This window comes from Acinonyx jubatus, chromosome A1, assembly GCF_027475565.1.
Source record: "Acinonyx jubatus isolate Ajub_Pintada_27869175 chromosome A1, VMU_Ajub_asm_v1.0, whole genome shotgun sequence".
In the NCBI taxonomy this organism is placed as follows: Eukaryota; Metazoa; Chordata; class Mammalia; order Carnivora; family Felidae; genus Acinonyx; species Acinonyx jubatus.
In genome coordinates, this window is record NC_069380.1 from 7567300 (window position 1) to 7594941 (window position 27642).

General features: G+C 42.0%; 1 protein-coding gene across 1 annotated transcript in view; it reads right to left on the minus strand.

The window, feature by feature from the left end:
* The window catches only part of FLT3 (fms related receptor tyrosine kinase 3), a 76206-nt gene extending 53109 nt beyond the window's left edge, over positions 1–23097 (minus strand). The window contains exons 1-2 of the mRNA XM_053211764.1: positions 22656–23097; positions 1245–1366 (exon numbers count right to left, since the gene is read on the minus strand). Of these exons, the coding sequence (XP_053067739.1) occupies positions 1245–1366; positions 22656–22698 (165 nt within the window). The 5' untranslated portion in view covers positions 22699–23097. The remainder of the gene's footprint in view (positions 1–1244; positions 1367–22655) is intronic.
* Positions 23098–27642: the final 4545 nt, after the last annotated feature.

The window sequence follows — 27642 nt, forward strand, 5'->3', positions numbered from 1 at the left end:
GAGAGAGGGAGACACAGAATCTGAAGCAGGCTCCAGGCTCTGAGCTATCAGCCCAGAGCCTGACGCCGGGCTCGAACTCACAAGCCATGAGATCGGGACCTGAGCCGAAGTCGGACGCTTAACCAACTGAGCCACCCAGGCGCCCCCAGAAGTTTTATATTCTTATAAAATTCACACTATTTTTAAAATTTGAGAATATTTTTGCTATCTCTGATTTTCGGGGGGTGGGGAGTGAAGTTCAGGGCGTCATGTTATGTGTTTAGGTATTACACCCATGTAAAAGAAAACAGTGACTACCCATCGGTATGAATCCTTCACTGAAAATGTTCACGGAATCGGCTAAGGTATGCTCCCTTTTTGCCGTATGTTTCTAATATTTTGAAATATTTTCAGTCCTCTGTTATTTAAGCTTCCTTCCTCTGAGTAAATACCTAAGCTGTTATACAAACTGCTTGGAGGAGAAGGGTGATGAAGAACAAAGGTGGAACCCGACGGAGCCAGAGTCGGATAATAGAGCAATCTCATGTCAGCTTAATGGGAAGTCACTGAAGGGTCCAAGCCAGGCAGTGAAGGATGTAGCTGTGCCTCAGAAAGAACAGTCTGGCAGCCCTGTCTGAGATGAACTCTAGAAGGAAGAAGTCCCTTGCGATATCATTGGGATTATGGGGGAGATACTGAGGGCTTGAATTCTGGAAGTGGCTGTGGGACCAGAGAATAGGAGGAGATTAAGTGAGAACCAGCAAAGCAAGGAAATTGACAAGACTTGGTAACTGACCGAATGTGAAGGTAAGGGAGAGGAAGCAGCCCAGAACGATGCTGACCTTTCAAGCCTGGGAACTAGACAGGGCCAGAAACAGAAATCAGTTAATACAAGCATATGAGCAGGTTTGGGGAAGTAGAGATGAAATAAAATAGACAGGTAGATTTTAATGAGCAAACGGAAAACCCATTTTAACCATAACCAGGAGGCAGTTGGAAATTAGGGGCTCAGGTTTGAGGGAGAAGCTTGGGTTCTCTTCAAGGAGAAAGGGTAATTTCTGTTACTTATTCATGCTCAGCATTGGTGTCCTTCCTGAATTCAAACCCGAGAGAACATGATCTGGATGGAATGGAGTGCATATGAGTACATAATATACTTACAAACACAGAAAGAAAAATCCATATGGCCATGGTAGGCCTCAACAGCTTACAAAGTATGGTCTCTAGAGAAAATAGCTAAAGTTAGAATTTTAACATTACTTTACCATGGGATACGATGATGATATCCCCAGTGATGAATCATTGTTCTTATGATTGATTAAAACACACTTGATCACAGGCAGATCTTGATTTGTAATAGTCTCAAATATCATTGCTGAAAAAACAACTGTAAAACAAAATAAAGACAAGGATGTTGATAACACGCACACCTTGAAAAGAAAGTATGTATTCATTGTACAACAAAACAACAAAACAAAATTAATCTGGCAAAGGTGGCCAACGGGAAAGTACATATGAAATACAACTTCATCAAAATCAAGTCTCACTATGAATCAGGGGCAGGGGTACTTGGAGCAGTGCTGTCTTCTAGAAGGTTCTGCAATGATAGAAATAGTCGTTGTGCCGTCCAATGTGATATTGACCATGTGAAATAAGCATAGTGGCTGCTAAGAATTTGAAGTAAGGGTAGTGCCCTGAGGAACTGATTATTTGCATGCAAGCAATTTCTTCTTCTTTACGGATGCTTGTGAAATGTTTCCTTTGTGCCCGAAAAGTTTTATAATTATGTGCCTTACGGACCGTCTATTTTCATCCGTCGTGCAAGATGCTCAGGGGGCCTTTTCAATCCAGAAACTCATATTCTTCTCTTAGGAAAAGTTTTTTGAATTATTTCTTCGATTCTTTCTCTCTCCTTCACTTTCTGTTCTATCATTTGGATGTTTTCCCCCAAATGATTGACGATCCTGGACAGTGTGCTCATATATAAGAATGAAGTCTGACTTGCTGTCCCATCATCTCTGTATGGTTATTTTTAGGTTTTCTCCTGGGCTAATCAGATTCCCCAGGGGAGACTCCTCTCTCCTGTCGGCAGCCCAAGTTCTGGGAGCCTGCTGTTAGCAATTTATACTTGTGTGGGGGTCCTGCAGTGGAAATTGGGTTGCTTTTCAGCTTTCTCATCCTCTATCTTATGATTCAGCTTTCTTCATGCGTTTTAAAGCTTTCTAAATTTTATTTTCTGCCTCTCCAGAAAATAAGTTTGTCTTTAAAAAAAAACAAAACTGTTGAGGAAAGTGGGTGATGGGCATGGAGGAGGGCACCTGTTGGGATGAGCACTGGGTGTTGCCTGGAAACCAATTTGACAATAAATATCGTATTAAAAAAAACCAAAACCGTCATTTGGGGGGCCTGGGTGGTTCAGTCGGTTAAACGTCCGACTCTTGATTTCGGCTCAGGTCACGATCACACAGTTCGTGGGATCGAGCGGTGTGTTGGCCTCGGTAATGACAGTGCAGGTCCTGCTTGGGATCCTCGGTCTCCCTCTCTCTCCGCCCCTCCCCTGCTCCCGAGTGCGCACACTCTCTCTGTGTCTCGCTCGCTCTCTCAAAATAAATAAACTTAAAATAAGATAAGATAAAATAAAATGGTATTTCTTTAGTATCAATTTCTGGAAGTGGAATTAGTGGATTAAAGGATATAAACATACTTAAATGGTTCTTGGAATGCATCGCCATTTGGTTTTCCAAAAGTGCCATACCAATTTACACAGCTACATGTAAGGTGTGAATTTAATAGTTTTACTACAATCACATTAGCATTTAGTCATTATGTACTTTTTAATTCCCTTAATATAGCTCCTAGTCTTTTCCCCCCCTTTTTCTTTTTTTAAAAAAAAATCTCTAGGCCCAACATGGGGCTCGAACTCAGGACCCCGAGATCAAGCGTTGCATGTTCTTCCATCTGAGCCAGTCAGGTGCCCCAACCCTAGTCTTTTAAAGGAAATCAAATGAGCACAGCTGCAAGGGATAGGGGAAAACAAAACAAAATTAGAGAATTCAAGAACTTTCCCTGCTCTATGCTATTCCCTAGTGGTTTTTGCCCCTCCCTACTCTTTTTTCAAATAGTTTTATTCAGTATAATTAATATACAATAAGTTGAACATATTTAGAATGCATAATTTGGTAAGTTTTGACATAAATACATATCTATCTGTAAAACCACCGCCACAGTCAAGTTTGTGCCCCCAAAAGTTGCCACGTGCCTCTCTGTAATCCCTTCCTCCTACTCACCCCACAGCCACATACCAAGCAACCTCTGATCTCCTTTCTGTCACTATAGATTAGCTTGAATTTTCCAGGATTTCATATAAATGGAATCACATAGTACGACATTTCTGGTTTTGTCTGGCTTCTATCAGTACGTATTATTTTTAGATTCATCCCTATTGTAGCAGTATATCGGTTGCTCATGCCTTTTAACTGATGGGTAGTAGTCTATTATATAGATATAACACAATATTTGAATTCGTTTACCGGTTGACAGAATTTAAATTGTTTCCACTTTTAGCCTCTTACAAATAAAGCTGCTATGACTATTTGTATGAAAGTCTTGGCATGGCCATGGACATATGCTTTTATTTTTCTTGACTAAATACCAAGGATTGGAGTACCCAAGTCATATGGGAGGGAGGTGTCTATGTAACTTTCTCGTGCCAAACTGCTCTCCAAAGAGGTTGTATCATTTTATATCCCTATTGTCATTGTATGGGGATTCCAGCTGTGGAATTCACATCCTCACCAACACTTGGTATGATGGGAATTATTAATTTTAGCCATTGTACTAGGTATATGATATCTCATTGTGGTTTAAGATTTATTTTCCTACTAATGATGTTCAGTATCCTTTCAGATGCTTCTATGACATACTTTACGTTCTTTGGCAGTGTTTCTGTCCACATATTTTGTCCAATTCAAGCCTTTTAAAACTGGGTTGCTTATTTTCTTATTATTGTTTTGATAGTTTTTTCCTCCTAGTTTTATTATGTTACTGTCAACATGTAACATTGTATAAGGTTAAGGTATACAATTACATCCCCAGAATTTATTTTATAACTGGAGGTTTGGACCTTCTGACCACCTTCACCCATTTCTTCCACCCCCAACCCATGCCTCTGACAACCACCAATCTGATCTGTTTCTGTGAGTTTGATTTTTTAGATTCTACAGATTAGTGAGATCATGCAGTATTTATCTTACTCTCTCTGACTCATTTCACTTAGCATAATGCCCCCAAGGTCCATTCATGTTGTCAAAAATTTCTTTCTTTTTTTACAGTGGAATAATATTCATAAATAGATATCTATCTCAATAGCAACAACGAGAGAGAGAGAGAGAGAGAGAGAGAGAGGAGAAAAAGAAATCTGGTTGGAAACTGTGCCTCCTTTTTCCAAGGAGGGCAACATCACTAATCATTAGGGAAATACAAACCAAAACCACAATGATGGGGCACCTGGGTGGCTCAGTTGGTTAAGCATCTGACTCTGGATTCAGCTCTGGTCATTTTCTCAGTTTCATGAGTTAGAGCCCCACGTCTGGTTTTGAGCTGGCAGTGAGGAGCCTGCTTGGGATTCTGTCTCTTTCTCCCTCTCTCTGTCCCTTCCCTGCTTGCACTCTTTCTCTCACAAAATAAATAAACTTAAAAAATTAAAAAAAAAAACCCCACAATGAAATGTTATCTAACACCTGTTAGAATAAACATCATTTAAAAGACAAGAGATGACAAGTGTTGGCGAGGATATGGACAAAAAAAGAACCCTTGTGGGGCACGTGGGTGGCTCAGTCAGTTAAGCGTTCATCTTCGGTTCAGGTCATGATCTCGTGGTCCGTGGGTTTGAGCCCCACGTCGGGCTCTGTGCTGACCGCTCAGAGCCTGGAGCCTGCTTCAGATTCTGTGTGTGTGTGTGTGTCTCTCTCTGTCCCTCTCCCACTCATGTTCTCTCTCTCTCAGAAATAAGTAAACCTTAGAAACGAGAGAGAGAGAACCCTTGTACACTATTGGAGGGGATGTAAAGGGGCACAGCTACTACGGAAAACAGTATACATATAGATGTATATTCACCCACCTGCCTACCTACCTATCTATCTCACATTTTCTTTAACCACTCATCCATCAGTGGATACTGAAGTTGTTTCCAAGTCTTGGCTACTGTAAAAAGTGCTGTGGGGGGGGGGGGGGTTGCAGATATCTATCTGAGATAGTGATTATCCTTCAGATACACACCCTGAAGTAGAACTGGTGTGTATCAAAGGCTCTATTTTTAATTTTTTTGGTAACTTATATACTCTTCCAAAGTAGCTGTACACATTCCCTCTAATAGTGCACAAGGGTTCTCTTTTGTTCATATCCTTGCCAACACTTGTCATCTTTTGTCTCTTTAATGACAGCAATTCTAACAGGTGGTTAGAATTTTAACATTGTGGTTTTGATCTGCATTTCCCTAATGATTAGTGATGCTGTCCTCTTTGGGAAAAGGGTCTACTCATTTCTTCTGTGCATTTTCCAACCAGATTTCTTTTTCTTCTTTTTTCTTTCTTTTCCTTCCTTCCTTCTTTCCTTCCTTCCTTCCTTCCTTCCTTCCTTCCTTCCTTCCTTCCTTCCTTCCTTCCTTGTTGCTACTGAGTTGTAGGAGTTATTTTTATATTTTAGATGTTAATCCTTTATCAGATATCAAATTTGCAAATGTTTTCTTCCATTCCATAGGTTACCTTTTCATATTTTTGATGGTTTCTGATGCTGTGCCAAAGCTTTTTAGTTTTGTGTAGTCCCATTCATTTATTCTTTCCCTTGTTACTTTTGCCTTTGGTGTCAAATCCAAAAAAATCTAATCTTGTTAAGACAGATGTCAAGGAGATTACCCCCTGTGTTTTCTTCTGTGAGATTTATGGTTTTAGGTCTTACATTCAAGTCTTTAACCTATTTCGAGATTTGTGTGTATGGCATAAGATAGTGGTGTAGTTCCATTATTTTGCATGTGGCTGTCCAGTTTTCCCAACTGTATACGTCATCTTTCCCCGACTGTATACACTTGGCCCCTTTGTTACAAATTAATTAACCACATGTGCATGAGTTTATTTCTGGGCTCTCTGTTCTGTTTCATTGATCTGCGTGTCTGTTTTTGTGCCAATACTGTACTGTTTTAAATACTATAGAACTCAGTAACAGTGTTTGAAATCAGAAAGTGTGATGCTTTTCACTTTGTTCTTTCTCCATATTGCTTTGGTTATTTAGGGTCTTTTGTGGTTTATTACAAATTTTAGGATTGTTTTCCTATTTCTGTGAAAAATGCCATGGAATTTTGATAGAGATTGCATTGACTCTGTAGGTGGCTTTAAATAGTATGGACATTTGGACAATGTTAATTCTTCTAATCCATGACCATGGAAATTCTTTCCATGTATTTGTCTTAATGTGTTTGATCAATGTCTTATACTTTTCAGTGTACAGAGTTGTTAATTCCTCAGTTATATTTATTCGTAGGTGTTTTATTATGATGCAGCTGTAAATGGAATTACCTTTTTTTTTTAATGTTTATTTATTTTGAGAGGGAAAGAGTGCAAGCAGGGAAGGGGCAGAGAAACAGAATCCCAAACAGGCTCCAAGCTGTCAGCACAGAACCTGTCACTGGGCTTGATCTCACAAACTGTGAGGTCACGACCTGAGTTAAAAATCCAGGATGCTTAACCGTCTAAGCCCCCAATGAATGGATGTTGAATTTTTTAAAAAGCTTCTTCTGCATCTATTGAGATGATCCTAGGGTTTTTGTTCTCCATTTTGTTAATGTGGCGCATCACATCGATTGATTTTCAGATGTTGACACACCCTGGCATCCCTGGGACAAATCCCTCTAGATATCGTGTATGGCCTTTTTGAGGTATTGTTGAATTTGGATTGCAAATATTTTGTTGAGAATTTTTGCATCTATTTTCATCAGGGATATTGACCTGTAGTTTTCATTTCTTGTAATGTCTTTGCCTGGTTTTGGTTTCAGGGTTATGCTGCCTCATAACATGACTTTGTAAGTGTTTCCCTCTTTTTTTTCTGGAAGAATTTTCTGGAAAGATTGGCATTCATGCTTCCCTGAATGTCTGGTAGAATTCACAAATGAAGCCAACTGGTCCTGGATTTTCTTTGTTGGTAGATTTTTCATTACCGATTCAATCTCCTTATTAGCGATTCTGTTCAAATTTTCTGTTGCTCTTCCCGGTTCAGTCTTCGATAGGTTGTATGTTTTTAGAAGTTTATCCATTTCTTCTAGATTGTCCGATTTGTTTGCATATAAGTGTCCATAAAAGTCTCATGATCTTTTGTATTTCTGTGGAGTTTTTATGACCGCTAATTTGAACTCTTTATGGGTGAACCATTTTTCTTTGTTTCACTAAGGTTTGTTTCCAGAGTTTTCACTTCTTCTTTTGTTTGGAACACACTCCTTTTCATTCTCCTTGACTCTCTGTGTTGGTGTCTGTGCATCGAATAAAACAGCCACCTCTCCCAACCTTCACAGAATGGTCTCATGCAGGAGAGGAACCTTCTCAGAAAGTCCAGGCTTAGGTCTTTGTTGGCCCTCAAACCCTTGTGACTGTCCAAGTCACTGGTTCCTAATAGTGAGGGTGGGCCAAGACCTTGTCAGTGTCGCAAAGGGGAGGGCCTAAGTAAGATGAACAGTGACTGGAAGTGTGACTCAAAGGTAGCAGCATTTAAAGTCAGGGCTCCAAACCCGTGCACATGCTCCTTTCAGGGAGATACTAACAGAAGGAAAATGTAGAGACATGCTTGCTAGCCTCCCCAGTCTTGGGCAGGATCACAGTCAGTTCCTAGATATATGTTAAATTAGGAGCCTAACCCTCAGGCTGCAAACAGGTCCCTTTAAGGGAAAGACTGGGAGACAATTCTATCTGTGGCTTCTGCACCGCACCCTGGGGGGAAAACCACAGGGAGTCCTCCCAGGCCCAAAGAACTGCTTCTTTGTTTGCTACAATCTGTTTCTTTGTTTGGTATAGTCTCAAGGATGCAAGCCCCTTTGTTTTTCAGAGCCACTGTTTTTCAGAGCCAGGAGTTCTGGGAGCCGGCCCCAAGGTGGAAGTCTTAAAAAACAGGAATGCTAGATGTTGGGTCAAACAAACCCTTTCATTACTCAGGGAGGAGCTGAGGGTGGTGAGTTCCCTCTCGTTTGTATATTGATTGTTATGTCAGGGATTGGGTTCTGGTGAGATTGACATATGTCTCTGCCTTTTCCACCCATTTCAATGTGGGGTTTTTTTCCTCATTTCCTCATTGTGTTGGAGCCACTTAGCTAGTTTCTGGATTTCTTTCAGAGAAAATGTTCCATGTGCAGCTGTCGATGTTGTGTGTCCATGGGAGAAAGTGAGTTCAGGAGCCTCCTACATGGCCATCTACAGGTTTTGAGAGTTCTTTTTAAAAATATATTCTGGATACAAGTCCTTTATCAAATATGTAATTGACAATTATTTTCTGCCAGTCTGTGGCTTGTCTTTTGAAGACGAAAATTCTTAATCTTGAAGATGTCCAATTTATCAATCTTCCTTTTATGGATCATGCTTTTGGTTTTGTATCTAAAAATTCTTTGTTCCATCTAAGGTTATAAAGGTTTTCTTCTAGTTTTAGAGTTTCAGGTTTTAAATGTACATTTTAGTTTTACATTTAGGTCTATGATCCATTTTGAGTACTTTAAAAAACATTTTTTTTGTTTATTTATTTATTGAGAGAGGGTGCATGTGCAAAAGCGGGGAAGAGGCAGAGAGACAGGGAGAGAGAGAATCCCAAGCAGACTGCACTGTCAGTGTAGAGCCCTATGTGGGGCTCAAACTTGCAGACCAAGAGATCATGACCTGAGCTGAAACCAGGAGGTGGATGCTCAACCAATTGAGCCACCCAGGCACCCCATTCTGAGTAGACTTTTTATATGGTATGACTATGGGTCAAAACTTTTCATTTGATTATAGTTACATGTGAATATTCAATTGTTTGAGCACCATTCACTGAAAGAGTATTGATTTCTCCACTGAATTACTTGTATACCTTCATCAAAAATAAATGGACTGCATGTACTTTTCCATTGATCTATTTGTCTATCTGGATCCAATTCCACGTTGTCTCAATTATTGTTGCTTTATAATAAGTCTTGAAATCAAGACGATAAGTTTTACAACTTTGTTCTTTTCAAAGTTGTTTTGGGTATTGTAGATCTCTCATTTTCATGTTAATTTTAGAACCAGCCTGTCAAAACCTGCAAAAAAGGTTTGCAGGGATATTGACAGAATTGTATTGAGTCACTGGATCAATTGAGCAAGACTGACATTTTAACAATATGAGTCTTATAATACACATATATGGTATATCTTTCTTTATTTAGGTCTCCTTTAATTTCTCTTAGCAATGTATAGTTTTTAGTATACAGATCTTGCCTTTCTTTATCCCTCTTTCATCTTTTTTAAGCTACCCTATATTTTTTCTCCCATTTCTGATTGTTAGTTCTAGAAACACGATTTAATTTCTACCCTGATCTTGTGTCCTACAAACCTGCATAACTTGTTTATTAGTTGTAATTACTTTTTTATAAGTTCCAAAGGATTTTATACACAGATGATCATGTTGTCTGCAAATAAAGACAGTTTTACTTCTTCTTTTCCAATTTGGACGCTTGTGATTTTTTTCTTGCCTTATTACGCTAGCTGAATCTCCAGTACAATGTTGAAGAGTAGGGAGAATGGACATCCTTGCCTTATTTCTGATTTTAGTACAAAATGTTCAGCCATTTGGGGCACCTGGGTGGCTTGGTCGCTTAAGCATCCGACTTCGGCTCAGGTCAAGATCTCGCAGTCGGAGAGTTCGAGCCCCGCGTCGGGCTCTGTGTTGACAGCTCAGAGCCTGGAGCCTGTTTCAGATTCTGTGTCTCCCTCTCTCTCTGCCCCTCCCCTGTTCATGCTCTGTCTCTCTCTGTCTCAAAAATAAATAAACGTCAAAAAAAAAAATTTAAAAAAACAAAAACAAAAACAAACAACAAAATGTTCAGCCATTTGATATTAAGTATGATGTTTGCTAAAGGATTTTCATAGATACTCTTACTTAATTGGAGGAGGATCACATCTATTCCTACTTTGCTGGGAAATTTTATTAGGAATGGATGTGGAATTTGGTCAAATGCATTTTTTGGTATCTATTGAGATGATCATATAGGTTTGTTTTGGTTTTGTTTTTTTAGTGATTTTTCTTTTTTATTGTGTGTATATGGTGAACTAACATTTGATTCATTTGCAAATGTTAACCAACCCTGCTTTCCTGAAATAAACACCAGTTGGATATGATGTATTATCTTGTTCATATGTCGTTGAATTCCATTTGCTAAAGTAGTGCCAAAAAATTTGCATTTATATTAATGTAATTATCGGCCTGCAGGTTTATTTTTGTGTTTTTTTGCTACTAATATCCTCAGTTTAGGTACCATAGAAATGGTCTCATAGAATGAGGTGAGAAGCATTATCTTCTCTTATATTTTCTGGAAAAGTGTGCATAGAATTGGTATTATTTCCTCTTTAAACATTTGGTGGATTCCCCAGTAAAGCCATTTACTCTAGTAGTTTTCATCATGGGAATTAAAAAATATATATTTATTATTTATTTTTGAGGGAGAGAGATAGAGAGTGAGCAGAGGAGGGGCAGATAGAGAGGGAGACAGAACCCCAAGCAGGCTCTGTGCTGTCAGTGCAGAGCCTGATGCAGAGCTAGAACCCATGAATGAGGAGATCATGACCTGACCTGAACAAGAGTCAGATGCTTAACCAACTGAGCCATCCAGGTGCTTCCACTGTGGGAATATTTTTAACTACAAATTCAATTTCTTTTTTTTTTAATATGTATATTTTTTATGTTTTTACTTATTTTTGAGAGAGAGAGTGCAAGCAGGGGAGGGGCAGAGAGAGAGGGAGGCACAGAATCCGAACCAGGCTCCAGGCTCTGAACTGTCAGCACAGAGCCCGACGTGGGGCTTGAACTCACAAACCGTGGGATCATGACCTGAGTCAAAGTAGAACACTTAACCTACTGAGCCACCCAAGAGCCCCTACAAATTCAATTTCTTTAACAGACGTAACATTATTTAGATTATCGATTTTCCTCAAATGAACTTTGGTAATATATGTCTTTCAAGGTATTTTTTTCCATTAAATGGAAGTTGTCAATGTATAGGCATAAAGTCATTAATAATATTTCCATATTATCCTTTTAATGTCTATAGATTCTATAGTGATGTTGCCTCTCTTGTTCCTGATACCTCAAATTTGTGTCTTCTCTCTTTTTTTCCTGATCAGTTTGGCTAGAAGTCTAGCAATATTACTGATCCTTTATTGCTCTTGGTTGCCTTGATTGTCTCCTTTTCCCCCCTATTTGATTTTTCACTTTGATATTTGTTTCCTTTCTTTTATTTACATGGGGTTTAATTTGTTATTTTCCTCCTCTAGCTTGTGCTTGAATTCAAGCCCACCGGTCTGAATTTGTAGCATTACAATTTAAGGATGCTAATCATTTAATAATTAATAATTTAATGCTACCAATTTCCTCTTAAGTACTGCTTTAGGAACATCCCTCAAATCCCAATCTATTGCATTTCACTTTCCCTCAGTTCAACGTACATTCTCATTTGTTTTTTGGTTACTGCACTGACCCAAGGATTATTTAGAAATGTGTTCTTTGGTTTCCAAATATTTGAGGATTTTCCATGTGCCTTTCTGTTATTAATTTCTAATTTAATACCACTGTAGTCACAGGATAAACTTTATATGTCTTGAATCTTTTAAAATTTACTGAAGCTTGTCTGCTGGCCCAGAATATGATCTAGCTTGATAAGTGTATTGTATGCACTTGAAAAGAATGTACATTCAGCTGTTGTTGAGTGCAATGTTCTATAAATGTAAATTAGATCAAGCTGGTTGATCAAGTCTTCTATAAATTACTGATTTCTTTTTTTTTCCCTATCAATTATCAGGGTATTGAACTCTCTGAATTGGTCCATTTCTCCTTGCAAGTTCAATCAGATTTTGATCCATGTATTTTCAAGCTCTGTTAAATGCATGAGTGTTTGTGATTTTTCTGTCCTTGTGATGACTTAAGCCTTATAGCATTATGACATAACTTTCTGCCTCTTGTAACATTTTTGCTCTGAAATATACTTTGTCTGTTATTTAGCTTCTCCAACTTTTGATTAGTTGTTGGCATGGAACTTTCTCCCCCCATCCTTTTACGTTTAACCTATTTGCGTCTTCATATCCAAGGTTGACTTTATTTATGCACCATATAAGTTGGGTCTTGCTTTTTTGTTTTTGTTTTTAACCAAGTCTGACAACCTCTGCCTTTTAATTTGATGTGTAAATCATTGAAATTTAATGAGATTATTAATAGGCTTAGGCTTATATTATTCTTTGTTTTCTATTTGTTCCATCTGTCCTTCCCCCCCCCCCTTCCTCTTTTTCTACCTCCTTTGGGAATAATTGAGTATATTTTATGATTCTACTTCATCTTATTTCTTCAGTGATTAGCTATAATGCTTTGTTTTGTTACTTAAGCAATTGCTTTAAGGTTTATAGTATGCATCTTTACCTTAAAGCAGTCTTTTAAGTGCTGTTATACCACATTATGTATAAGATAAAGAGCTTACAGGGGTGCCTGGGTGGCTCAGTCAGTTAAGTGTCAATTTCAGGTCAGGTCATGATCTTGTGGTTCGTGAGTTCGAGCCCCGCGGTCCGGCTCTGTGCTGACAGCTCAGAGCCTGGAGCCTGTTTCGGATTCTGTGCCTCCCTCTCTCTCTCTGCCCCTCCCCTACTTGTGCTCTGTCTCTGTCTCTCAAAAATAAATAAACTTTTGAAAAACTTTTACTATAAGGACTTTACAGTAGTATATTTCAATTTCATCCCTCCCAGGTTTTGTGCTATCACTATCACACATTGCATTTCTATATAAGGTATAAACCCAACAAGTTACTGTTATTATTTTGCATTAAATAGTCAATCATCTTCCATAGGGGTTTAAACAATAAAAAAAAATCTTATATTTACTCACTTCTGGAGGTCAAATATCCATGTCATGGGAAATAATGGGGAAAAGGAGGTCAGAAAAAGATAGCTGATAAAATAATGGAGGAGAAATTTCATTTCCAAACCTGATATAAATGTAAACCCACAGGTAAGAAGCCCAACAAAACCCAAACACATGACTCAGGAAGAAAACTACAACAATATATCATAAAGAGGAACTCTTAAAAGCATCAGAGAAAAAGGATACATTCTAATAGCAGACTTACATGTATCTATGACCAACCAAAGTTCTCACAGACGCTCTATTCATTTTATTTTGTCTTTTCTCTCTGTTCATTTTGGATTGTTTCTATTGCCATCTTCAAGTTCACTAATCCTTTCTTCTGCAGTCAGTATGCTGTCAAACCCTTCCAGTGTAATCATAATTTTCATCTCTAGAAGTTCAATTTGTGTGATATATTTTTTTTTTTTTTTGTATTTATTATGTCCCTGCTTAGCTTGTCTAATCTTTCCTCTAGCTTCAGGACTATGTGGAATATAATATAACAACTATTTGAATGTTCTTGCCTACTAATTCTGTATTTGAGGTCACTTCTGGGTCTCTTCTTCATGACTGATTTTTCTCCTTATTATGGGTTGAATTTTTATCCTTTGTCTATTAACTTGTAACTGGTTGCTGGGCATTGTGAATTTCACCTGGTGTCAGATATTTCTGCATTTGGTTACATAGTTTTGAACATTTTATGGGAGGCAGTTGAGTTCATTGTAAACATTTTATTCCTTTCAGGTCTTCCTTTAAGCTTGGTTAGGTGGGACCAGAGCAGTGTCTAGTCCAGGGCTAATTTTCTCCACTAGTGGACTTCATCAGAACGAATAACTTCTGCTCTCCAAAAATACTCTCTTAGAAAAATGAAAAGAGTAGCCATAGACTGGGAAAAATATTTTCAAAACAAACAACCTGATTTTTAAAAAATAGGCAAAAGATTTTAGGAAACACTTCACCAAACATAATACGGGATGACAGTTAAGCACACGGAAAGACGACCAACATCATCAGTCATTCGGGAAATGTAAAACCACCATGACATATGCTGTACCCCTGTTAGAAGGGTTAAAAAAACAAACACAAAAAACATACCAAGTGATGACAATGACCTTGGGAAACTGGCAGTTTCTCATAACGTTGAACGTTCACTGAGCAAACATTCCAGCAACACAATGCCACTTCTGGGTGTGTACCCAAGAGAAATTAAAACCTGTGCTCACAGCAAAACTTGCCTTCAAGTACTTACAGCAGCGTTATTGACAACTGCCAGAAACTAGAAGCAAACGAATGAACTTCAGCTGATTAATGGCTAAACAAACTGCGCCACGTCCAATAATGAAATACTACTCAGCAACAGAAAGGAAAAAAAAAAAAGTACTGTTAAAAAGAAAACCACAGGCCCAAACAGAGCTATTTACGCTAGGCCAAGTCACCAAACCGGGGCTTAATACCTCACCTAATTCCCGTTTCAACCTTTCCCAGAAATGTAGTCTTAACCAGTTAGTCAGAAATGTCTTCCGGTCAGCTCCAATGAGTTAATCTGTCACAGGGGCCATCCCCAAGCCCCAAAGAAAGATGAAGCAATCCACCTAATAAGACACCCTGTATATGTCCCTAAGGGAAAGTGACCTTGTCTGCAACAACCCTTTCTTTTCTTTTGCTAACTGCCCTATCTCATGTCTGTCTAGAAAACCCTTCTGTTTTGCACAGCTCCTGGAGCTCCCCTCTACCTGCTACATGGGGCGCTGCCTGATTCATGGAGCACTTAATAAGGCCAACTGTATCTTCAAAGGTACTTCACTTACTTTTGTTTCCTGATTACTGATATCCATAACAACATGGATAGATCTCACGTAATTACGAGGCGTGAAAGAAACAGACTCAAAAGTCTCCTATATTATAAAATTCCACTTACATGACCTTCTGGAAAAGGAAAAATGATAGGGGCAGAAAAGAAGTCACTGGTCGCCAGGGGTTGGATGCTGGGTATTGGGGTTGATTAACTAAAGAAGAGTAAGAGAAGCTCTGGGGTGGGGTGGGGGGTGGGGGGTGGAACGGAAATGTTCTATATTTTAATAGTGGTGCTAGTTATATAATGATATGTGTTGGCTAAGTGCCGGGAACCGCACACCAAAAAGGGTAAAATTTGCAATAGGACAATTGTACCTTAATAGACCCAACTTTGAAAAAAGCCAAAGGAAGAACCGGCCGCCGTGGAGATTAAAGTTCTTAATGAGAATCCATTCCAAAACCCTGGTAGCACTTCCCAGAGTCCAGTTCCTTTTTTTTTTTTTTTAATGTTTATTTATTTATTTATTTTGGGGGGGGAGGGAGAGGGAGGGGCAGGGAGAGAATCCCCAACAGACTCCACACTGCCACCCCGATGTGGGGCTTGAACCCCTTAACCATGAGATCATGACCTGAGTCGAAATCAAGAGTCGGATGCGTATCCCCCTAGAGTCCAGTTCTAAACACAGTCTGAGGAATGAAGACAACTTTGGAATTGGAAAAGTGTTCCCAAAGCGGCAAGATTTGAAAATGCAGGGCTAGAGTGGAGGTGGGGATAAGTGGAGAAAAAAAAAAAATTAGCACCAATCGAAAATAAAATTTTAGGTAAAAGTAGAATCTTCTCCACTGAAAGTGTGATGGATGTAGACATTATAAAACAAATCAGAGAATGCCGGGGCACCTCATTTTCAGGTTCCCGAAGGTGAGTCTCCTGGGGAGCAGAGAGCTGGCAAAGACTTTAAAGTTTGAGTTTCAAGGCCCTGTTCTAAGAGTCACCTACTTGGATTGCAGAAAGTCCTTCGACCTTTCTAGGCCCCATTTCCCCGCACCTAGTAAATGAGGGCGGTAGACAGGACTGGGGTGGTGTAATAAATCTATTTGACCAGTCCGGATTCCTGGCACAAACCTAAAACCCTTGGAATGTTCTGATAGGAGAGTCTTTTGTTATCCATGATGGGACTCTATTGAGCACACTAAAGTTGATGCTAATGATGCAACCTGGGTGGGGGGCCCTAGATGGCCTCAGGATGCGGCTGATCACCAGAAAGACCAAGTAATGAGAGGGTGGGAGCTTTCAGCCCCACCCGCTGACCTATGGGAAGAGGGGAAGTCCTGATAAAATGCCACAAATATTCTTGAACTGGGACTTCAATGAGCTTCCGGGTTGGAGGTGGCCAGAGCGTGGCTTCCTGGAGAGGGTGTGGAAGCCCATCTCTCCTTCCCACACCCCTTGCTCTATGCCTCTCTTCCAGCTGGCTGCTCCTGAGTTAGATCCTTTTATAACAAACTGGTGCTCTAGTAAGTAAAATGCTTTTCTAAGTTCCATGAGCTGCTGTAGCAAACTAATTGAACCTGGGGGGGTGGGGGGGCAGTGCTCATGAAAACCATAGATTTCCAGCCCCCTTTCAGAAGTCCGGTGACAGCCTGGACTTGGGATTGACATCTGAAATGGCAAGAGTGGGGACCTGAACCCCTACCCTGTGGGATCTGATACTGTCTCCAGGTGTACAGAGTCAGATATGAGGGAAATTGTAGGACATCCAACTGGTGTTTGAGAATTGCCTGGTGTGGGGAACACCCCCTGCAACACACACGCGCGCGCACACACACTTTTGGTGGCCAGAAGTGTTCAGTGCTGTTACTGCAGAGGAAACATACAGGAGTGTTTTTTTTTTTGTTTTTTTTTTTAAGAACTAGAGTAGCTCTTAAAAAAAAAAGAACTGGGTAGCTCTAAGGTCTGGTCCTCTCTCTAGTCCTTTCATGCTTTTTTTCTGCAAATTCTCTTGATTTTAACTACCATCGGTTTGCTCATGTGTTTCAAATTCATCCCTTCAGTATGTATGGCTCCATGTCTGGGCAGCCCCGGGAATCTTAAACTCACACTGATCTCCCCTTTTTCCTTCCTAAACCTGCTCCCTCCTTTCTCTTCCCTCTCAGTCGAAGGCAGAAACTCAGAACCTATCTTTGACTCCTCCCCCTCCCTCACTTCCCATCAGCCAGGCAGTTGCCAAGCGCTGACATTTTAACCTCTTGGTAATTCCCAAACCCGGAGGCAACTCTGCATCTCTGTAACCACTGCCCTACTTCAAACCCTAGTCGTCCCTGGCCCGGGCTACTGCCCACACCTTGCTAGCTGGCCTCCCCGCCGTGGGCCTGTCGGCCTGATATCCACCCTCCATACAGACGCCAGAAAGGTCTTTCTAAAACATGCACCAGAGCGTGCCCCCCTCCTGCTTAAAACCCCTCAACAACTTAGAGCAATGGTGCTTACTTACTCTTTCTTGAGTCACAGGCCTCTTTGAAAACCTGATGAATGCAATTCACCTGCTCTCCAAAACAAACAACGAAACACACACACACACACACCCCCCCCACACCCTGATGAGGAATACAATGGATCAGTGAATTCCGCCCAGAGACTCTTAGTCTACACTGTCAAGTCCAGGTCCCTCATCCCATCAGGACACTATTTACACATTACACACTGAGCCTCTGGCAACCCAGAAGTTTTTTTTAAAGCTGTCCCCTGAACAGTCTTCAGACTACCTTCTGAATCACAACTTTTCAAAGGATTACTCTACGCTGGAGGCCTTATACTTTGTGTCTCAGCCACCCAGAACGGAAGTCTGCTTTTCCATCCACTGCATGTTTCGTACCGCCGTTCCCTTTCTCTGCCGCCCTGTTTGCCTGGAATGTCCTCCTCCACCCCTTTCCCAGTCAACTCTTCCTTATCTTTCTAGTCACAGCTCTGGCATGACCTCCACTTGGAAGCCTGGCCTTCTTTTCTCAGTCTGGGTTACAGGCTCCGTCTCTGTGCAGATTTCCAAAATCGAACTGCAATTCTTCTATATGCCTGACCTTTTCCCACCAATGCCCCCAACGTCAGACTGTGAGCTCTGTGAAAGCAGGAACCGGTACTATGCGGGACTTAATACAAGTCCGAGATATGGACGGTGCTCTAAAGTGTCTAAGAAGGGAAGGAGGAAAATCCTGTGACTCTAAATCCTAATGAGTTCTTTAGACTTCAGATACCGCTCTTTCTGCAAAGCACATGCCTACCAAGGAATGCATCCAATGATGAAGGAGTAAGATACTGCTTATCTCCTCTTTACAAATGAGGAACTCAAGTGCGGAGAAATTCCCTGCCTGAGTAAAGAACACGTTTCCTAACTGTCTTGTTAGTCCTAATATATCTGCATTGCCTCCAAGAACAGAATCCCTAACGTTAGGAAAATCATAACTCAAGCAGCAAAGCATGTGAAGCCTGAATTCAGTGAATATCTTATAATCAAAACACAACAGCCTAGATAAATAATGACAATATCCTGTTTTAGTATAGACTGTAAATAATTTTTTGGAGGACATTTGACTTCTAATGACAGTAGTGAAAAAATATTTTACTGTTTAACCTTAAAAATAACAATAGTTCCTCTTTTAGGATCTTATGCAATTCCTCTAGCCACAAAAGAACACTGTGTGTGTGTACTTTATATTATTTTTAAATTTCCTCCACATGTGTTGGTACCCATAGAACAGAATTGCATGATTCAAATTAACGACCATCAATGAGTTCTGCAAAGGCTTTTACCACTTGAGGACCACTGATGGTATTAGAATCAAAGGGGACCTGAACATCAGACCACCAGGTCCGGTGTCCCATCTAAGCCATAGGAGGTATCAACCAAATGTAATGAAGTCACCTAAGTGTAAATCTCATACAGCCCCCAAAAGAGAGAAAAACCTTTGGCCCCATGACTATGGCTACCTAGCTAAGAAGTGGCTAAGGCTGTTTTGGAAGTCATGGAAAAATCTTAAGATCACACTGTCACCTGATGAAAGCCAAAAAACTCTACTCAGACAAAATGTCTACAGTGAGATTCACAAGAGTCTGTTATTTGAAGGCTAGAGCAGGGTGGCAAGACCAAGGAAAGCAAATGATAAAGCAGGCTAAGCTAATTCTCAGCCCCTCATACCCCCTTCTCCAAATTCTTACTCCTATTCTCTGCAAGATCCCTTTCAAAATCAAGAAAAATGATACAATACCATACTTTTGAAGTTCTTTGCTTTTTGTCAAATCAGAATCTTTACCCAAAGATGAAGACAGTGTCAGGTGGGAGAGAGTCAGCAAGACTGTTATCTTGAACACTGAATGTTAGGGGCTCTTGTCACACTGCTTGCCTAGTTTCGTTCAAGAATGACAAGATGACAGGAACAAAAAGGACAGGGGAGAATGTGCTGGCATTAAGCCTTCCTGTGAGCTCCCCAAGGGAGCAAAGATGTTCTCTGGGAGCAAAGTGAGGCCGATACACTTTGTTCAAAGAACCATTTAGAAAATGTCTTCTTCTCAAGCCTTAAAACATGGCCATATTGAACTCTGGAACAGTCCATTAGTTTAATTTTCAATGCGAGAGCAGTTTCTTTCCCACAACCATTAAATATAGTATATCTACGTTTAAGTAGTTTTGGGGGACAAAAGTCTTGAGATTTCCATTCTAACCTGGTTAAAGTTTCTTTCACTGAAGGATGCTATTTTTTCATCTATAGATAGCGATCCTTAACCACTGTGTGGGAAGGTTTATCTGAGAGCAGCTTTGTGCTGCAGGGCTTTTCCTGGGGAAAGGCACTGACCGTGCATGTCTTAAAAAGAACAGAATTAGCTATTTATATGTAATAAGTTCCTCCAGCCTTGATCTCTGGCATCCTTATACCCCTCGTGCCCAGCACGGAAATAAGTGCTCAATAAAAGTTTATCAAATAAAAAAATGTTTTTCTTTCTGATACACGTTCCCTTGACTAATAACTAAGAATCCCTGAAAGTGCCCTTTTTGTTATAAAAAGTAGAGCCACTCTTTAACGGAAGGAAAAGAGTTCACAACTCAACCTAAAAGGATGATTTACTATGGGTAGACGCGAAGTACCCAAGAAGAAACGAACGGCCGATCTAAATTTGTATGACGGCAACAATTAGAACCAGAGTTTTAGAATCAAAGGGGACCTGAACATCAGGCCATCAGGTCTGGTGTCCCATCTAATCCAAACCTGTCTTTGCCCGGCATCCACATCTGCCTCCACCTGCTCCTGAAACATCCCCCCTCAGGCTGACAGTTCACAAGAAGGCAAATAAAGCAAGAAGAACAAAAAGGGCAAAGGATGGCAATAAAGGGTGTAATTCGAGGCTCTGACCATGACTTTTCGGACACGAATGAAAGAGACAGCATCGTACTTCTTGAACTATTGGAATCCCCCCTCCTTGTACCCAGTATCCATGAAGCCATGGGAAGCACGTTTCCAATCTTTAAATCCTACTTAGAAAGCTTCATCAGTATTCACGAGGTAGAACTTTACAATCTAAGGGAAATGGGGATCACATCTTCTGATTCAAGGAATTTAAAGTTTTTAAATAGTTTAAAGTCATCCCGTGAAGTTTCTCACTTTATGCTCCTTTATTCAAGAAAATCTGTAACACCAGCGAGTGGCAGAGATGTGAGGAACTGGAACTTCCAAAAGCTGCCAGTGGGAGTGTTAAATCAGAAGGGCCACTTCGGAAAACTGACGGTGTCTACCAGAATTGAATATATGCCTTTCCCTGGGATCTGGGAGTTGTACTGGTGGGCATCATCCTAAGAGAAACGAGTGTTTAGGTCCACCAAAAACACGTAAAAGAATGTTCACAGCAGTGTCGCTCCTAATTATACAAAATTGGAAACAGCCTAAATGTTCTTCAACAACAGAATGGGTAAATACATTGTAGAGTATATTCATATTTAGGAAGAGCACTCAGCAGTTAAAACACGCTCCCCCCCCCCCCCCCCCACAAACCATTGCTACTGAGAACAAGACTGAATCTCCTAATCACAACATTGAATAAAAGAAGCTGGACTTAAAGGAGTATGCAGGATGATTTGGTTTACACGCAGTTCAAAAACAGGCAAAGCCATGGTATTAGAAATCAGAATCGAGGCTACCTCTGGGGGATATTGACTGAGAGGGGGCGGGGCTAGAATTGCTCTATATCTATACCCAAGGGTATGTGGGTACATACACATAGAAACACTAATGGAACTGTACTGTTGGGATGTGTGCATATTCGCTGCATGCAGATTATACCTCATTTAGAAGAATCTCGAAAGAGATGTAGAAATCTCTGAGACTGTTCCTAAATATAAAGGAACTCAGTGCAGCTTGAATATAGTTGCAAGTACTGATCTTCGTACTTCCAGAAAGCCTCTGAATGCTACTGACAAATTCACTTACTCCTTAACATCATACGCAACAGAGAGCTGACTCTGGAAAACATACTGTACGATACATTTGAAATGTACATATTTACCAATTCGCAAAGATAAATGTTTAAGAAACGCAAAATGTCTGTGTTCCCACTCTTTTCTCCCTTATGTTCCATTTCCTACTCGATAATTCTGAGTTAATTTTTACCAAAAGCCATTGGAAATAATTCCTGCACGTCTCTAATGAAAATTACTTTACGTCCCACTGAGATTTCAAGTTAGAATGCTGGAATTCTGGAGCTGGAGGAGACACACAGGGCACCCTCACAGGACAGAGGAGGACGCCAGGACGGGATCGGTGGGTGCCAGTCCCAAGGTTGCTGGACCAGACAGGGGCCCAAGGCTCCCGGGCTCCTCAGCCTCCCAGAAACGTCTCTCTCCTTCACCCTGAACTCGAATCGACCCTCTCATCTTTCCAAATCGATGAGGTGGCTCTAAAGGGGATTTTTTTTTTTTCGTCTTTCTTTCTTGCATTGCCAGCTGCGCGCTACCCAGCAGATTATTTGGGAACAGTCAGCTGAGTCCTTGAAAACCCCCTTGGGGCTTAATGCCGGGATAAAAAAGATAAAAAAACCAAGTACAGGAGGCACGGACCGCTGATATTCTCATATGTAAATCCTGCTTGTATAACATTCCCGAAGCGGCGATTCGCTGATCCCACCGAAATTCGGCAGGGGTGGGGGTCGTTACTCGGGATGACTAGCTGCGGGGGAGAACGGCGGGCGCCTTTCCTCCTCCGAGCGCACTCGGCACATCTTAGCCTCAAACGAGGAGCCAAAGACGCCACTCCGGAGTGTCCGGGGTCGCGCCAGGCGCCGTCCGGAGCCACCTGGCGCCACCCCCGCGGCCGCGGCCTCGGGCGGACGGCCCGGCAAGCCGGCGCGCGGGCCGAGCGGGCGGCGGCGCGGGCGCGGGGGGCAGGCGGGCGGCGCGGCCCCGGCTCCGGGTCGGCCGCCCGCGGGGTCCGGGCCGCCGTCAGGGACGCGGGGCCGCGCCGGGGCGGCGGCGTTACAGGGGAGGGAGGACGCCGCGGGGGTGGACCGGCGGGGGCCGCGGGGGCCCGCCGAAGAGGGGAGGGGCGCGGGAGCGAGGGAAGAGCGAGCGCGGGGAGGAGCGAGGCGGCGGGGACCGGGAGGCGCGCGCCCGGGGCCGCCGTGCGGGGTGGGGGGGGGTGGGGGGGGCGAGGGCCGCGCCGGGGGGCTGCGGGGGCTTGCGAGCGGGCGTGCGGGGCCTTACCGAGCAGCGGCAGCCGGCCGCCACGGCGCGCCCACGCCGGCATGGCCTCCGGAGCCCGGGGTCCCCAGGCCGCGCCGGCCCAGCCCTGCGATGCCGCCCAGAGCGGCGCGCCCCGCGCTGCAGGTGGCTCGCTTAAGGATGCGCGTCACCGACCGCAAATTCCCTCGGACTGGTGCAAAGTGGAAGGGGGGAGGATCCCTCTCCCCACCGGCAGGGGCCGAGGCGGGAGCCGAGAGGTTGGGCCGAGGCGGGGAGCCGGTGCCTGGCGCAGCGCTGCGGCCGAGCCCACGTGCCCGCCGCGGTCCGCAGCCCGCGCTCCGCGGCGCCCGGGGCTCCCCGACTGTGGCGGGGGAGATCGGGCGCGGTTCCGCCGGGGAAGTGGTGCGCGCTCCTCCGCTCTGGGCAGGGGAGAGCTGCCCTCTGTCCCCGGGAGTCCCCGAGCCCTGTGGTTCGGATCTCGGAGCCTGGGGACGGCCGCGAACCAGAAAGCGTCCTCCTCGTGCGCGGGGGGGGGGGGGGGGGGGGGAGGTCTTGGAGGCCCCGGGATGGCAGCTGAATCCGCGTCCCGCGCGCGCGGCTCTGGGGGGGGGGGGGCGCGCGGAGGAGCAGAGGGTCGCATTTCCAAGCTCGGGGATCCTCATTGCGGACCGGTTTTCTTTGTCTCCCCCTCTGTCTCTAAGGATGTCTCTAAGGATGTCCCCGGTCGTTAGCGGCAGGCAGAAAAGCGGGCTCGGGGTCAAGGTTGACGCGGAGGCTAAAAGCCAGCCAGAGAAAGAAAAGCAGAACACACAGAGAGAGCATCCCAGAGGCTCTTCTTGAATGATCCATTCCGTAATTCTTGTACTTCATCGCACCATATCTCAAGTTGAAAATTATTTTCTTTGCCGTGAGTTGAAGATTGGAAAGCCCTGGATGCCGGTTCTGAAATCTCCCCTTAACTAGCCCTTTGTCCTTCCCCAGCCACTTTTGCCCTCTCAGAGTCCCAGTTTACTCCCCTGTAACTGAGGGCAGTGGACCAAATGGTTTGTAATGTGGTTCCACATTCCGGGAAGTCCACGCTTTTAATGGCAAAGCCTGATAATTGCCAGTGTTCGTTCTTGACCATCCTTTCCACAGCTGTAGTCTAGAACACAGTATTTTTTACCCCATAGGGCGTCACGGAAACCCAAGTGTCTACCGTGATGCAGCCACTACGGAAAACAGAATGGTCGTTTCTCAAAAAAATTAAAAATAGGATTACCAGGGGACCCAGCAATCCCACTTCTGGGAATATACTCAAAAGAAGCGAAAGAGGCTCACGAAGAGGTATCTGTACGTGGATGAACCTTGAGGACGTGCTAAGTGAAATAAGCCAGGCACCAGAAGACGAACACTGCGTGATTCTACCTAAATGAAGGTAGTCTACATTTACTAGACTACATTTACTAGTACTCTACCCAGAGTAGTCAAATTTATAGAGACAGAGAGTAGAACGGTTACGTGCCATGGGTGGGAAGGAGGGGGAATAGAGCGTTGGTTGTTTGATGGGTACAGAGTTTCAGTTTTGCAGGATGAAAAAGGTTCTGAAGATTGGTTGTACAACCATGTGCATGCACTTAACACTGCTGAACTGTACAGTTAAAGATGGTTCAGGTGGTGAATATTAGGTACATTTTATCACAATTAAAAGTTTAAACAAATGTGAAGTGTCTGTCGTGGGTCTCACACAGACCTAGAGGAAGCATAGAATTGTTGAATCACTATATTGTGCACCTGAAACTGATATGATTGTACTTTTAAAAATGTACTCAAGAGTTAAGATTTAATAACAACAACTTTCACTCCTTAAAACAAAAAAGAGAAGGGAAATTAGGAATAGTTTCTATGCAGACTTGATTTTCCCTGGAAATTGGTGGAAAACACTAATTCTAGACAGCAGATTTTATGGGCTGAAATATTTTGGGGTATGAAACAGGCTAACTTTTGGAGGTGAAGATAATGCCCAACATTATTTGAAAGGTGCCCAGGGTCATGTATAGTATGGTACCTAGTTTATTCCTCACAGCATCACTCTAAAGAGGGTAGTCGTACATTATCTAGAGCCTTAGATTATGCATCGAGTTATGCGTATTCGAGTATGAAATTCTGGTTCCAGAGCTCATGATATAAAACCTATTATAAAGATGCTCCTAGGGGCACCTGGATGGTTCGGTTGCTAAAGCATCAGAATCTTGATTTTGGCTCAGGTTCTTGTGGTTCATGACGTCAAGCCCTTTATCAGGCTCTGTGCTGACAGCTCAGAGCATGCTTAGGATTCTCTCTCTCCTGTCTCTCTGCCCCTCCCCTGTGTGCGTGTGTGCGTGTGTGTGTGTGTGTGTGTGTGTGTGTGTGTGTGCGCTTGCTCTAAACAAACAAACATTAAAAAACAAAACACAGAGACTCCTAAAAGGGCAAGAAGCAACCAGGAGGAATGAGATGAAAAAAGAAATCAGAAGAGAGAAGTAAATTTCTGGGGTGAATGGAATGTTTTGCATTTGCCCTAAAAAGGACATCGTTTATGTAGATTCTTATCACTATAATGCTTAGCTGCTACATAGCTATGAATAAGTGGTCATTCATCTTACAAACACATTTCTAGCTCTTAAATGACATGAATATGTCCCTCTCCTTCAAAAATCATGGAATATTTTCAACGACACCCTTTTGTTAGCTCTCTAAAAAAAAAAAAATGACATTAAAGCACTTCACCTATAGGTTGTCACTGAAAATATCCACTACAAAAGAATAAGTTAGTGTATTCATATAATGAAATACTATATACAACAATGAAAATGAATGAACTGCAGTTATCTGGAACAACCTGGATTAGTCTCAAAAACAATGTTGGGGTGTTTAAGCAAGTCATGGCAAAACCAAACAATATTCTCTTTAGGAATATATTCGTAAGGGGTATAAAGAAAGTGAAAGAATAATTTTGACAAAAATCAGGACAGGGCTTACTCTAGAATGGGGCAGGAAGAGAAGGATTTAATTAGAGATTTCATTAAGGAAGGCAGATTGGGGATTTCTAAGGACCTGGCAATTCTCTATATTTTTTTAAGAATTTTTTTAATGTTTATTTATCTTTGAGAGAGAGAGCAAACAGGGAGGGGTACAGAGGGAGGGAGATACAGAATCTGAAGCAGGCTCTAGACTGAGCTGTCTGCACAGAACCTGACGTGGGGTTCGAACCCATGAACCGTGAGATCATGACCTGAGCCAAAATAGACGCTTAACTGATTGAGCCACCCAGGCGTCCCAATATTTTATTGTTTTTTAAATCTCTGTGATGGATGCTGGATATTTGTATTATTATTATTATTATTTAAACTATATAACTATTTTTTAAACTACATAACTATTTTTATGCACTGCCCCAAGTATGGTGTCTTTCACAATAAAAGAAAAATTTAAAGGAATTTTGACACAACACTTCTACCTATGAAGTAAACTTATCCAAACAAACAAAAACCATCGATTCTGATTAAGATCCTAGATCCAGCTACCAGTGTATAGGAAATACATGGGACGGTGGAACATTGTAAATGTTCAAGGATATAATCAGAAAATTCCAGGCCCTAGCAGACATTATAGAACAAATAACCTAGTTTCTTCAATAAAAAATTGTAAGGAAAAAAAATAAGTTGGAGAAAGAAAGAAAAGATTAAAAGAAAAAAGAAATAAAGAAAAGATTAAAAGAAAAAAGAAAAGATTAAAAGAAAAAAGAAAAGAAAGAAAAGATTAAAAGAAAAAAGAAAAAAGATTAAAAGAAAACTAACAGATACATCTAGCAATTGCACTTTGCAGTGTAAGGATTTTATTTGGATCCTGATTAAAGCAAACTGGTAATATAGAATAGTTAAGAAAATGTGACCAGTGATCTTATCTTTGATATTCAATAATTAGTGTGTGTGTGTGTGTGTGTGTGTGTGTGTGTGTGTTTAACGTTTATTTATTATTGAGAGACAGAGAGTGAGCAGGGGAGGAGCAGAGAGAGAGGGAGACACAGAACCGGAAGCCGGCTCCAGGCTCCGAGCTGTCAGCACAGAGCCTGACGAGGGGCTCGAATTCACGAACCGTGAGATCACGACCTGAGTCAAAGTCAGACACTTAACCGACTGAGCCACCCAGGCACCCCAATAATTATTGTTTTAAAAAAGCTCATATGTGATAACATTGTTATGTATTTTTAGAACAGTTCCCACCTTTTTAGAAGCGCATATGAAATCTTTACAGATAAAATCGGGAGGTTGAGAGAGGAATAGAGAATGACAGCTGGTGAATATAGAGCTTCTTTGGGGATGATGAAAATGTTCTCAAATTAGTTGTAGTGATGGCTGCACATTTTTGTAAATATACTAAAAACTGTTGAGTTGTACACGAAATAGGTGAACGATATGGCATGTCAATTCGATCTCAATAAAGCTATTAAAAATGATTTAGGCGCACCTGGGAGGCTCAGTAGGTTAAGCGTCCGACTCTTGGCTTCGGCTCAGGTCATGATCTCTGGTTTTGTGAGTTTGAGCCCCGCAGCAGGCTCCATGCTGACAGTGCAGAGCTTGCTTGGGATTCTCTCCTCTCTCTGCCCCTCCCCTTCTCGGGCTCTTTCTCTCTCTCAAAATAAATAAATAAAGAAACAAAAAAAGGAGCTATTAAAAAAAAAATAAAATAAATGATTTATAGTCTTAGGGCACCTGAGTGGCTCAGTCGGTTAAGCATCTGACTCCATTTCAGCTCAGGTCACAAGCTCATGGTTTGTGAGTTCAAGCCCCGTCTCGGGCTCCGTGCTGACAGCCCAGAGCCTGCGTGGGATTTTCTCTCTCCCTCCCTCTCTGCTCCTCCCTCGCTCATGCTTTCTCTCTCCAAATGCATAAACAAACATTTTTAAAAAATGATGTAAAGTCTGAGATGTCCTTTAAAATAATTTGATGTGGGGGGTTTGAGTAGGGAAATCAGAATTGACTTGTGT